Source organism: Microcaecilia unicolor, chromosome 12 (genome assembly GCF_901765095.1).
Source record: "Microcaecilia unicolor chromosome 12, aMicUni1.1, whole genome shotgun sequence".
Classification (NCBI taxonomy): domain Eukaryota; kingdom Metazoa; phylum Chordata; class Amphibia; order Gymnophiona; family Siphonopidae; genus Microcaecilia; species Microcaecilia unicolor.
The window spans coordinates 55,349,864-55,362,857 of record NC_044042.1 but is presented as its reverse complement, the minus strand read 5'-3'; the positions used below and the strand labels follow the sequence as shown (position 1 = coordinate 55,362,857).

Sequence of the window (12,994 nt, the reverse complement as noted above, 5' to 3'; positions counted from 1 at the left end):
CTTAGTTTTTGTCTTTTCTTGATGACTGGTCTTATACGGTTGTTACCCCTTCTTCCACTAACATGTGCAAAACGGGGTTTTTCATTCTTCATCAATTTCACTCAATCAATCACTATTTCACTGTTGATATTTTCCACTCTTATTTTTCATTACTGTTGTCCAGATTAGATTATTGTAATATTATGTATTTAGGTTGTACTAGATTCACTATAAAAAGACTCCAATCTCTACAAAATATTGGTATCTAATTCCTTTTATTGCTATTATCTTAGAAAACACATTACATATGTTTATGTCTGTTTTTCATATAGATTTATCAAGACCCCTGAGGCAGGCCTTCGGGCCGAAACACGGCCGTGTCGGGTCATTTTAAGCATTTTCAATAAAGACTCCTTTGTTATCCTCCTTGGATCCACCTCACTGTTTTTCTTTTGCTTCTCACTGTTTCATGAGATCTTTTCCTCCCCTTTGTTGGTTTTCTTATCTAATTGCTTTGCATATTTAGCATCGAGATAATGTCTCCCCATTGCTTCAAAAGCTTCACTGGCTACCTATTCAACAAAGGATAACTTCCAGTCTTCTAACTCTTGCTTTTAAAGCACACAGGATGGGTCTTCCTCTTTATTTAAATTCTCTTACTATTCCCTATTCTCCTGTCCATTTACTTCGTTCTCGTAATGATAACCAGCTTGTTTTACCAGGTCCAAAACTTGCGCAACTGGAATATACTAGAAATTATGCTTTGTTTTTTACTGCCCTTTTTTCCTGGAATTCACTCTCCCTACATATCCGTGCGGAACCTTCTTTTAAGGTATTCAAAGCTTCACTAAAGGCATGGCTTTTTGCAGAAGCCTTTGCACCTAAATTGTTCCCATGGGGTCGGGCACTGTTATGTTGCCCTGAGGTCCTTTTTAGTAATCCCTCCCCTCCCCTTACCTATCTCGTCCCTTTCTTAGTTTGTCCTATTTCTTAGGCTGCTAGTTTTTTTTTTCCTTTCTGATATTGATTTTAATTATTGTAAACCACTGAGACCTGCTAGTTAGCATTAGCGGTATAGCAAATCTTAAATAGAGTTTAAACTATTTAGGGCAGATAGTCTTGAATTTTTTCAGTCACTAGGTGAAACCTATTAAATTTCCTTTATCTGAACCAAACGTTTTGCAACTCTGTTTTTAAATGGAGAAGATTTTAGTTGTAGAATCCCTTTGTACGAACATCTTGTAGATAATGTCAGATCTGAAGCACATTAATTTGTCTTGTAAAGCCCCCTCCAGTAGTGGTCTGATCCTTGCAGAGTAGTACAGAGAGTTACTGTTAGGTTGTTCATGTACCTGCAAGAAATGGCAGATATTCAGCGGTTCTCCCATTGTGCTTAATGTAAACAGTTTCCCCCTCTTTAAAGGTTCCTTCCACTTACTAAACCCATGCACATTTTGCACCGAGTTTAGCTTGGATATGTTGTGACCTCTGTTACTCTGAGTTTAATTTTTTTCCCTTTATTTTTAAACTTTTGCCCTTCACCTTCCTGTTCTTTCTCTCTGGTTGTTCTGTTGCCCATTCCTCAATCCATTTCTGACATCAGGTTGTCTTGGCTTCAGGGCAAACTTGGAGTTGCTGGTAGAATAATGTATGATGACATTCTAGAGTGTCACCTTCAAATCATGGTTCTGTTGATCAAAAAGTAGTGTGAGCTAGAAGGGTGGATGGCCTAAATCTGAAACTATTTCAGTAATAAGTGAATGTGAACACTCACTTTTTTTCTTAAATGACCATAGCATAGAGGAAAATTAACTGGAAAGATTTTCTTGGAATTAATTTAACTTTCATGTGTTCCGATGCAGAATCAGTTTGATTACTGTTTGCTATCCTGATAAGAGTAGGTGTTACACTGATAGAGACCTAATTCCTTATATTCTAAGAATAAGTGATTATTCACTTTCAAATATAACTGATCTACCTGACCTGAAGATGTAGCAGTATGAAAAACTGCTCCAAACTTGAAATCCAAGAGACAATAATTGGTGCTCATTTTCAAAGCACATAGGCTTACAAAGTTAAGTCTAAGTGCTTTGAAAATGAGCCTCATCTCTCTCTCATGGTTTTTATCAAAGAGAAATGGCTCTGTAGAAGTGTTTAATCTCTATATATTTGTTGAAGCTTTTTACCCCCTGGAAGGGAAATTCTTGTTGCCATGGGCATAATTTCTAACCTTCTGCACCAAGAAAGTAATTTTTAGCGGCTTTTTCATTCTGGAGCATCAGTTATCTTCCCTTGTCTTATGCACCTGGGGTGTAATATTCTTAACATTCCCTGGATTCCCACATACCGGACTAACCTTCACAGTGACCTAGTTGCAGTCCAGCATAAGGAAGGCCAGCTTCTTAATATCACTTGTCCTTCTCTTTTCAAGACTCTGAATTTACTTGAGGACTGAATTCTGAATGCCTCATAATGAAAAACAGAGCAATCATACTTTTTTTTCCTTGTGGGGAGAGGAATTCAGTTTTTCATTGTGCATGTGTAGCTGTTATAAATGCCAAACTGGTGCCCGCAGGGACATTGGAAGGGGCACATTTCTTCAGCTGCTGAGCAAGGACAGGACTAGTGATAGTATAGTACAGCAGAAGTATGGCAAAGTTTCAATAGGCTACTTTATGTTCTCCATCATAGGGCTGATACTTGCTTGGTTGTGAATCTAATTAAAATAGCGTATTAGAGCCCAGAGCATTTCTGAGATTCCAGGCAATAATGGGTACGTTGAGGCTATTCTAGTTTTGTACACTGCATATAGCAATATTGCCTTATGGTTATCATTTTCTTAAGAAAGACAGACAAATGAGTAGATACTTGAATGGAAGATAATAGGACTGTTCACCTAAATTCTTATGACTGGGAGCTCTCTTTCACATGGTTTCAGTTCTTTAAAATGACATCAGATGTGGAAGGAAGCATTTTTCTTTGTTTTACATGTAATGGCTAGTTCTAAGGATGTTGAGTACAGTGGAGAGTGTCTGCATTTTGCTGCCTGTGATGATTACTACTATTCTTTGTTGTGGTGATAGTTTTCAGAGCGGCCATTCCCTGTTCTCTTGCACTTTGTGCTATAGGATGCCTGTACCACAGAAGCATGAAAGATAAATTGCAAAAAGTGAATGTCTTTGTAGTTAAAAAGGAAACACACACATTTACTCTCACGTATATATTGAGACCTGGTGACTTTTTCAACCATAGTTGTGTAGTAGAGTGAATAAACTACTTCCTGTGCATGAATTGTAATATGTGATATTTTTTTGAAGTTGTGAAGAGCATCCTTATTAGAGATGAGTTAATGGCTGGAATCAATTACTAATGCCTTCTGATGTGGCCAGCAGGGTGCATGCATGTCATGGAGAAGCTTTGGTGCCCCTGGCTGGTGTAGGTAACGGATTTCAAGAAAAGAACATTTTTTGTAAGATAGACCACATGGTATGCTTGACTCAGTTGTCAGGGGAAGGAAGGATAAGAGAAAGTAATTCATTAATATGTGATTATATCTCCTGTTTTCATTAGATAGACAGTTTTAAGAAGCAGTCTTTTCAGTTCTTGTAAATGGTGAGTCTTCCTTAATGAATAGCTGGATAGAAAGCATAACAATGTTATAGATCCAAAGTGGTAAACAGATCTGAAGTAAAAGGAGTTTGTTTTGAAAGCGCAACAAAGCCAGTGAATAATAGAACACTGAAGAATGACTAAACCAGTTAGAGTATATTTTAAGCAAACACAAAGATAGGTATCATAGGAAACTGATCTGTTCACATTTCTGTATCTACAGCATATCTTTATCTTTCCTCATTAAGGCTATCCTTGTGACTGATTTCCAGCATACACAGGGCATTGGGAGAGGTAGAGAAATATATCTTATGCATTGAAAAATGCATTTATATGTGGAACTGACCTAGTTTAACTGTGAACCATGCTTTATTGGTTTTGGTTTTGGTGATCGATGTTGGGGTTGTTGTGTTGTACAAATATGACAATCATCATCAATGTACCAACCCAGACTTGTGTCACAAGATATCTCAATGCAGTTTAGAAAATTCAGTAGACAAAATAGGTCTTCCAGTGAGATCTTGAGATGCAATATATGATAAGAGGCAACAATGCATGTTCCTATTATGTCTCTTTTGTTTGTTGACCACTGTTTCACTCTACAATTGGAGTTCAGATATCATGCTTTGTTCAAGAAGGTTCTATTTGTTATCATCTTGTGTTTTTGTTCATTGAATGTGTTCTTTTTGCTCCAGTTAGGTGGAGTTTTGATCAGGTTCTAAAATGCCTGCGAATGAATGTGTTTTCTCCAAGGTTTTCAGTTTTAAATGAAGGGATTATTTGTTTACTATAGGTGATGTAGGACGTGATGAGTTTGTTACACCTGCTCTGTGTCCCTGATTTGCTTTGCAGACTCAGATGGCTGCTATAAATAGGGTGCCTGGCAGGACAGTCAGAGCTGGAGTCGAAGATACTGTGCAATTTTGGCTTGTTGAATTCCAGAGTGCATCAAAAAGTTATGAAGTTGAGAGAAAGGAGGGGAGGAATTAGATGAACGGATATGGAGAGAGGAAGCATACCTCAACTGTTTTTTCCCATTGGAATAAGAACAATAGTCTTAGAAATTAGGGGCACTCAGGAAAGTGTGGGTAAAAGGCAAGAAATAAAATGGAAGAAAGAGATGGAGTGCAGAGGGGAGCAGGGAAAAAGAAAATAAGCCAGGATGGACAAAAGCATCTTGTTCTCATGAACTTTCTTGCTGCTGTTTTCAACTCCAGTCCAGCTGGCCGTCCTGTTCTTGGAACTCTTGCTTATTTTTTCCCCTCCACACTTGGTGGCATCCCAGTGGAGCTGAATCCCCCTTCTCTCCCAGTCCCATCCACCCGAAGCTCTGGTGGCCTCTGTGGTGGGCACTGATTGCACTTATCTCTTTCCTTTCTAGAGAATGTCCGGCTCTGCCCAGGAATGCTGCTGCACCTGAGAGGCTTGAAGCTCTGAGATACCAGCGGATTAAGAAGCCCAAAAAGTCTACCAAGGGCTCCTCCAAATCCAGAAAATACTCCGGTGAGTCTGGAGATGGGGGAGACCTCTCTCTCTCTCCTCTGCACCTCCCTCCTTCCCATGTGGGGTCTGTATTCTTCAGCTCCCTGCTCAAGCCCCTTTTTTTGGTATCAGGCTTCAACCAACTATGTTGGTTATTTTCCTGTATACACTTTCTAGGATCCTGGGTCTCATCCCCATTTTACAAGTTTTGCTTCTACATTGTTCCCGATCTTAGCTAGTTGTAGAGATTAGTGCAGCCTCCCATCTCTACCTTATTTTCACAGTCATTGTTGTGAGTAGATTTTTGCTTTACTGGAGTTTTGTTTTTCTATCCACTATCTATAATGACCAATTTTTGTGATTAGTTTCTTTATTTTATTTTTTTTTGGTTTATGTTATGATTGAGTGGAAATGGGAAGAAACTGGGAAAAGGACCTTGAGTTCAGACTGAGCACAGCAGGTTTGGGGCTAGCCAGTACTTTATATTAGAGATTTTCAGGTTTGGTTGTTCTAAAATGTAGTAATGGTTATACAATAAGGGACAAATTTATTTCTGTATTAGACTAGTGCTCTTCCATGGTAGAAAGAATCATTGTGGTCTAGATGTGCCATTGTGGATGTTGCAGAATTCTGATGGTGGCTGTTAAAGATACTACAATATGATTTTCAATGTACCTTGTAAAATTTAATCTGCCAAAATTATTCTGGTAGAACCTATATATGCTGAGAATGCATACAGTTATGTGCAAAAATTTAGATTGAATTCCTAAGTGAACAGAAGCTGATAGAACTTCTACATGGTACAAAGTTAAACAAGTCTTTCTGCAAAATTTAATGCTTAATTGCTATTTATTTGCTGGTTTCAGTGGATTGAAAATAATAAGATTAATAATAAAGAAAGCAAATACGACAGGTGCAAAAACTTAAACACCCTTCCAGTTGATTCATTACTACTTTTTTAAAGTTTGTTAATAAGAGCCAAAATGTTTTAGTCTTTCAGGCAGCCATGTGAAAACAGTTCAATAGTTGAACAAATACTTTGACTTTTCTAACTTTTCAAGTTGTAATTTTGTGTACTTTCTTCAGCTATGGGTTTCTATGACCAGCTGTCTGAATTTGAAAGTTAATTTTATTTTCTTTTTAATTTATTGGATGGGCTTGTTAATTCATGTTTACAAAGCATGAAGGGCCATAAAAACATCTCCATATACTTTTTTTTAAAATTGAAAATTTAACATTTTACAAGCAATGCAACTTGTATTCAGAAAAATAGAGCCAAAACATTCAAAATTGTATAAGGCTATGAATTATATAAACTGAGGAAATATTAAATATCTATTTACTCAATAATATTGTACAGGAAATAAATTTAGTGCTACCTCAGACCACTACATTGAGGAAGGAAGAGAGCGACTTCAATTAGAAGGAGATACATATGAAAATTATAAAACAAAGCAATATGGCCTGGTCTGAAAAGCACATACTTTCTATTAGCTCACCTTAAAAAAAATCTCCATTTACTTTAAACTACTAATTTCAACTATCAGAAACATTGAGGCCCTTTTACAGAGTGGCGGTAAGCCCGACGCGGGCTTACCGCTCGCTCTTCTAGGACTACCGCTGGCCCAGTGGGGCTGCCAGCGGTAGTCCCACCCCAAGTGTTCGGCATTTCTGGGGGAAAATGAAAACCCCCCAGAAATGGCTTGCATGGCAATAACCTGGCGGTAATCGGGCATTGCTGTGTGCTGCTCAGTTACCGCTGGGTTAGCACAGGAGCCCTTATCGCCACCTCAGTGGTTGGTGGTAAGGGCTCCCTGCCGCATAGCCATGCAGTTAAGAATTCTCTCACCGTGTGGCCATGTGTGTTGGGGGCTTTTTTACCCACTGCAGTAAAAAGGGCCATGGTGTGCAGGAAAAATGGGCCCTTTTTCCCGCAGATTAGTAAAAGGACCCATTTGTTAAGAAATGGAAAATACTGAAACTGTTGAAGTGAAGGCAAAATCTGGAAGACCAAGAAAAATATCTGATAGAACTGCCCAAAAACTGGTGAAATCTGTAAAACAGAGCACACACATCACTGCAAATGACCTGCTGAAAGTTTAGCTGACATTGGAATAGTTGGCCAGAGTACAGCACTGCTTTCTCAGCAATAATTTCCATGGGAGAGTTGTCTTAAGGAAACCATTTCTACATTCTCATCACAAAAGTCATCTAAATTATTATTATTTTATTCGGAGTTAACTGCCTTTATGAAGAGATTTACCCAAGGAGGTATACAGTAGGTACAGATTAACATCAAATTTACAATTTTGTTAACAGCATAACAGTAGTAAAATGTACAAGTATAAACATAAATACAATGAAATAGGAAAGCTTGAAAACAGCAAATTGAAACCTAATAATAAGACTACCATGAAACAGGTTCAAAAATATACACATTTAACAGCACCTAAATTCAAATTACAATATATAACATAATAGTGATGGAATATGTAATAAGCACAGAATTAGAACATTCAAATAACATTGCTATGATACTAATGCTTTTCTACAATACAGCTTACCATATAGCTGAGAGGCCAAATGCAGATATATAGATAGACAAGATGCATGGTACAGAGTCAGTTGGGATAAATAAATGGGTGGGTAAACTAAAGGCAAGTTCTTTGAACAGTTATGCAATATAAGTCTTGATATGCCTTAAATCTATTGTAAGAAAGTGCTTTAGACTGATGAAGTGAATATTAGACTGGCCACAAATACATGAGATACTTGTACCTTATATAATAAATGTAAACTATTTTGGTTGTACCACAGAAAGGTAGTATATCAAATCCATGACCCTTACCCTTTTAGAGAAAAAAGTATGATGTACTGAAGAAAAGAACCAACTTGCCAACCATCATGCAAAAGATGGATTTTTATGCTTTGGGGTTGTGTGGTAGCCAGTGGAACAGGAAATTAATCAGGTGGAAGGAAGAATGGATTCAAATACATATCAATATAGCTTAGAAACTAATGTCTCATAGTAAAGATATTGACGCTGAAAAGCAGTTGGATGCTTCATCAAGACAACAGTTCAAAACATAGCTCAAAATCAAACATGAAGTACTTATTGGAAAGAAGGGGTTGATATTTAAAAGAATGTAGCTGGATAGGGAGGCTCTTACTCAATTAAATCCCATTGGTTGGCCACAGAGCTCATATCTAGTGGCACTTAATAGGCTAGTGTCCATAGGTGTCGGAAAGTGTGGAGCCACAGGTGCCAAGACACCACCAAAAATGTCCTTCCCTCCCTCTATTTGAAAGTGTTAAGCTTCTTACCTCCCTTCCCATGGGGCAGGAAGTTGGAAGGGGGAGGTAGCTGGCAGACCTTGAGCATGTGCAGATGTTCAAGGCCCTACACCACCAGCCCGATGAGTCTCCTGTAATGCTGATTGTAGCATAGCTGCCCTGGGGGAAGGGAGATAAGTTGCTGGATGGGAGAAATGGAAGGAAGAAGATAGATGCTGGAGACGAGTGTTGAAAAGTAGGGAAGGAGAGAAATATTAGACACCATGGGGGGGGGGGGGGGGGGGTGAGGTGAAAGGTAGGGAATATAGGAGATGATGGATGTCATGGGGAGGGGGGACATGGGTGATGTCTGATTATGGAATGATTGGGAAGGGAATGGGCAGAACTGGAAGTGATAATGGGTGTGGAGCTTGGACCGACCCCCCCCCCCCCATACCAAACCAAAAGGCATTCTGCTGCCTCTACTTGTGCCCCTGAATATATGTTCTGACCGCTGTGGCAGAAGCTTAGCCAGGTTTAGCCAGGTTGACAGCGGAGGGGGAGGGAGAGTGGACTTCCGCCGGCGCATTTTCAGTGCTACACAACAAAAATAAATAGGCACCGGTGCCAGCAGAACTCCATTTGGGGAAGCGGCCGCTCCCCTGGCGCCCCACCTAGCTACACCACTGTGCTGTGGTGCTATTCAGAAGGCAGAGTCAGAGTGGAGCTGAGGGCTTACCTAGTTAGTAGTGATTTTCAGTCAGCTAATCAGGTAAATGGCTTGATAAAGTTAAGACAACAAAAAGGCTGTGCAGTGGTCTGAATATTGGCCAGGACCTGAATAACTTCCAGCTGCCATCTATGACCCAGATATTCAATCTTGTGCCTGGATTAGGCCCATCATTGATTATCAGAGTCATATTCAGCCTGCTGCATTTAGCACCTTTAAATTTGCTGACTGCCATGGACTCAGTGTAGGGAGGAAAGATTGTGTAATAGCCTTAACTGCACACATTAGAATTAGATTTGAATATTATTGAAAATCTGTGGGGAAATCTGAAGAATGCAGTGCATTCAAAGAAACCGTGGAATATTTCTGAACTAGATGAGTTCTGCAGAGAAGAGAGGGAAAAAGTCCAACAGCAAGAACAGTCAGACTCTTATCTGTCTACAGGAAATTTTTAGAAGTTGCTATTTCTGCCAAAGGATGTTTTTACAAAGTACAGTAATAAATGAAAGGGTCTACAGACTCTTGCATGTGCCGTATTCATTGCTTTCTTATTGTGAATAAAAATTGCAGATAGTCATTATGCATTAAAATTTGCAGATGCATGTATAAGTATGTACCATGCAAAGGTTGTGTTAGCTAGCTTTAGTTCACTTGCAGGCTTATTTTCGAAAGAGAAGGGCGCCCATCTTTCGATACAAATCGGGAGATGGGTGTCCCTTCTCCCAGGGTCACCTAAATCGGCATAATCGAAAGCCGATTTTGGGTGTCCTCAACTGTTTTTCATTGCGGGGACAACCAAAGTTCACGGGAGCGTGTCGGAAGCATAGCGAAGGCGGGACTGGGGCATGCCTAACACATGGGCATCCTCGAAGTTAGGCATAGCTTATAGCTTATAGAATATGCACATGTGCTGTTCTTACGACTAAAATTTAGGTGCACCAATTTAGGCCACCTAAAACCAGGTCTAAATACCTGCGCCTAAGTTAGGTGCAGATCGGGTATATTCTATAATAGTGCACAAAGGGGTCCTTTTACCAAGTTGCAGGAAAAAGGGCTATGTGCTAGCAGCAGGGGCTGTTTTTCCAGTGCGCCAGGGCCCTTTTTACTGCATCAGATAAAAAGCCCCCAGACAAACATGGCCATGCGGTAAGAGAACTGTTACCACTTGGCCATGCGGCGGGGAGCCCTTACCGCCACCCATTGAGATGGTGATAAGGGCTCCCATGGTAACCCACTTCTAGGGGTTTTCTTTTTCCCCTGGAAATGGCATGCGCTTGGGGCAGAACTACCTCTGGCATCCGCAATGGGCCGGCAGTAGTCCTGATTTAGCATTCGGTAAGCCCGTGTTGGGCTTACCAATGCTTTGTAAAAGACCCCCATAGTTTTTTTGAAACTCCCACAACCTGCCAATTACATGCCCATGGCCACACCCCCTTTTTGACTTCATACATTAGAATTTACGCACACTACATTATAGAATATTTCTAGAAGTTGTGCATGCACATTCTAATTAAAGCCAATTAGTGCCACTAATTGGTTGTTAAGTACCAATTATCATTGCTGATTGGCTTGTTAATCAACTAAGTTGTGCATGCAGTTTGACCATGTGGCCAAATTAGCACACACAACTTAAGGCGCAATATACAGAATTTGGGGGTTAGTAAATATTAGTGTTAGGTTTGGATGAGATCACTAGATGAGCCGCTCCAGCAAAGATTTTCTGCTGGTTTCTTGCTACTGAAGGGGAAGTTGGTGGAATGTGCCATGTTCTGTGGTGCAGGGCGGGTGGAGAAATAAAGTGGGCCACGGGAAGATTGCTTCTGGTGCCGTCATATGTTCTATACATATGTACATCTGCCTTATTTATACTGCATGTATACTATATGTAGGGCTTCAGATTTTACGTTTTAATTGTAAACACTGATGAAATACCCCCTGTTGCAAAAAAAAAAAAAAAAACACCACGTCCCCTGGCGTGTCTTGTATCCTTGATTCAGATATTGTGCCTTTTCTGCACTGATAATTTCTAAGTGCCAACAGGCTTATTTTCAAAGCACTTAGACTTATAGAGTTATACAGTAACCTATGGATCTTTGCAAGTCTAAGTGCTTTGAAAATGAACCTCAAAACGTACATATTTGATTCCACTGGAAAAGGTACCCAGCATTAGTACCTGTGGCACATAAACATTGATACACACAGATTTTCTGTACTCTCAAAGAACCTCTAATTAGCTGGAAAATAAACACTTAAATTTATAAATCATGAACTCCTAAGATTAGAAGTTCTGATTGTATGCAGCATACATTTTTGTAGATTTTTGGATACAAAAATAATAACGGTGCTTAATCAGTGTCTGTCTATTGAAGAAAAGGAGAGATGCATAATCAGTATTGACTGGATCCATTTATGTGTCCAATATGAGATTTCCCTAAAGAATTGGCTTGTTTTGGTATGCTGTAGGTCCTGCTCTATGGATCAATTATGAATACTTCTAGAAATCATGACATCTAGCCCTCTCAGATCTAGGGAAGAGAGATTCCATAATTCCATGTTATCCACAGAGGGCTAGATTCTGTAAATGGAGTCTAAAATCTAGATGCTCCCAGATCAAGCGTTTAGCGCTAGTCTATAAACTGTGCCTAAAGCTAGGCACGGTTTGTAGAATAGTGCATAGTGCCAGGGAACATGCCTGCATTTAGGAATGAACTAATAATCATGAATGGCTTATGCAGTAACGTTCAAAAATATATGTTTTTTTTAACACCTCAGCGGAGAGGTAAGATGGATAATTTTTTTACTCCATCTAAAACAACTCTCCAGAATCATCACCGGTCTTCTTTTTTTAAGTACATTTATTTTTCATTTCTTAGTCTAAATTTTAAAAGTAGCTTGAAGTGCTGCAATACTTTTCACTTAAAGCATTATATACTGCAATTCAACTTATCTTACAAATGTCGGCTCCAGGGGAAATGGCCAAGTATGCCACTGAAAACCTGGTGTAAATACCCATGCCTAAAGGTAGGCATGCTCCCCCTAATTCTATAACAATGTGCGTAAATTTGAGTAATGCCCCTGACGTGCCCACACTCCTCCCATGACCATGCCCCCTTTTCAGCTACACACTTTGGGATTTATGCACATCTCTTTCTAGAATATGCCTATAGTGATGATAATTGGTTGTTATCAGCCATTTATCACTGATTGGCTTGTTACTCAAGGTACGCACATAAATTGGGTCTGTGAACTAAATATGAGGTATTTGTACAAGTTGGAGTTTCCTTCCACTGTTGTCTGAACTGTTTGATTTGTGTTCTGTCCCCCCCTTTCCCTTTCTCTTCTATCCTTTCTTCTTCTCTCCTTCCTTCCCCTCTCCCTCCCTTTCCCCTCTTCATCCAGACGATTCTGCCTCCCAGGTTCAGCAACTTCCTAACTCTCAGGTACTGTGGCCTGAGGAAGCTGTCTGCCTCCGCAAGAAGAAAAGACACTCCCGTCAGGACCCATTTGCCCGCCTCTCTGCACTGAAGGATGACCTCTGTCACCGGCCACTTGCTGAGGACCAGAAGGCCATTCTGACCAGCATGGACCACGATGACCCTAGTGGACGTGCCACATTGTTGTAGCACCAACAAGAAGTGAAAGTTTGTTTACTTGTTGGTGCTGGAAAATAGGTCGTTTGGGAAACCTCTCCCCCTTAAATTGGGGGGCCATTGTAGTTTTCAGCATCCACCTAAATATCTAACTGGGTCCTGATGCCAATTGACCTGATGTGCAATTTTGAAAAGAAGAAATACAATGTTTATGTTTTGCATTTTGTTGAAAAGACCAACTCTGTGCTCTGTATCCAATGAATGAGACCATTGTCTCCATTGCCACAATTGAAGCTGGACTTCCACTTGATTGTTGATAGTGAAAATGAAA

The 12,994-nt window shown here is 39.8% G+C and overlaps 1 protein-coding gene across 1 annotated transcript in view; it reads left to right on the top strand.

Annotated features, from left to right (window-relative positions):
- Positions 1–12,696, top strand: part of IGSF9B (immunoglobulin superfamily member 9B) — a 179,031-nt gene extending 166,335 nt beyond the window's left edge. The window contains exons 20-21 of the mRNA XM_030220462.1: positions 4,970–5,091; positions 12,473–12,696. Coding sequence (XP_030076322.1) covers positions 4,970–5,091; positions 12,473–12,696 — 346 coding nt within the window. The remainder of the gene's footprint in view (positions 1–4,969; positions 5,092–12,472) is intronic.
- Positions 12,697–12,994: the final 298 nt, after the last annotated feature.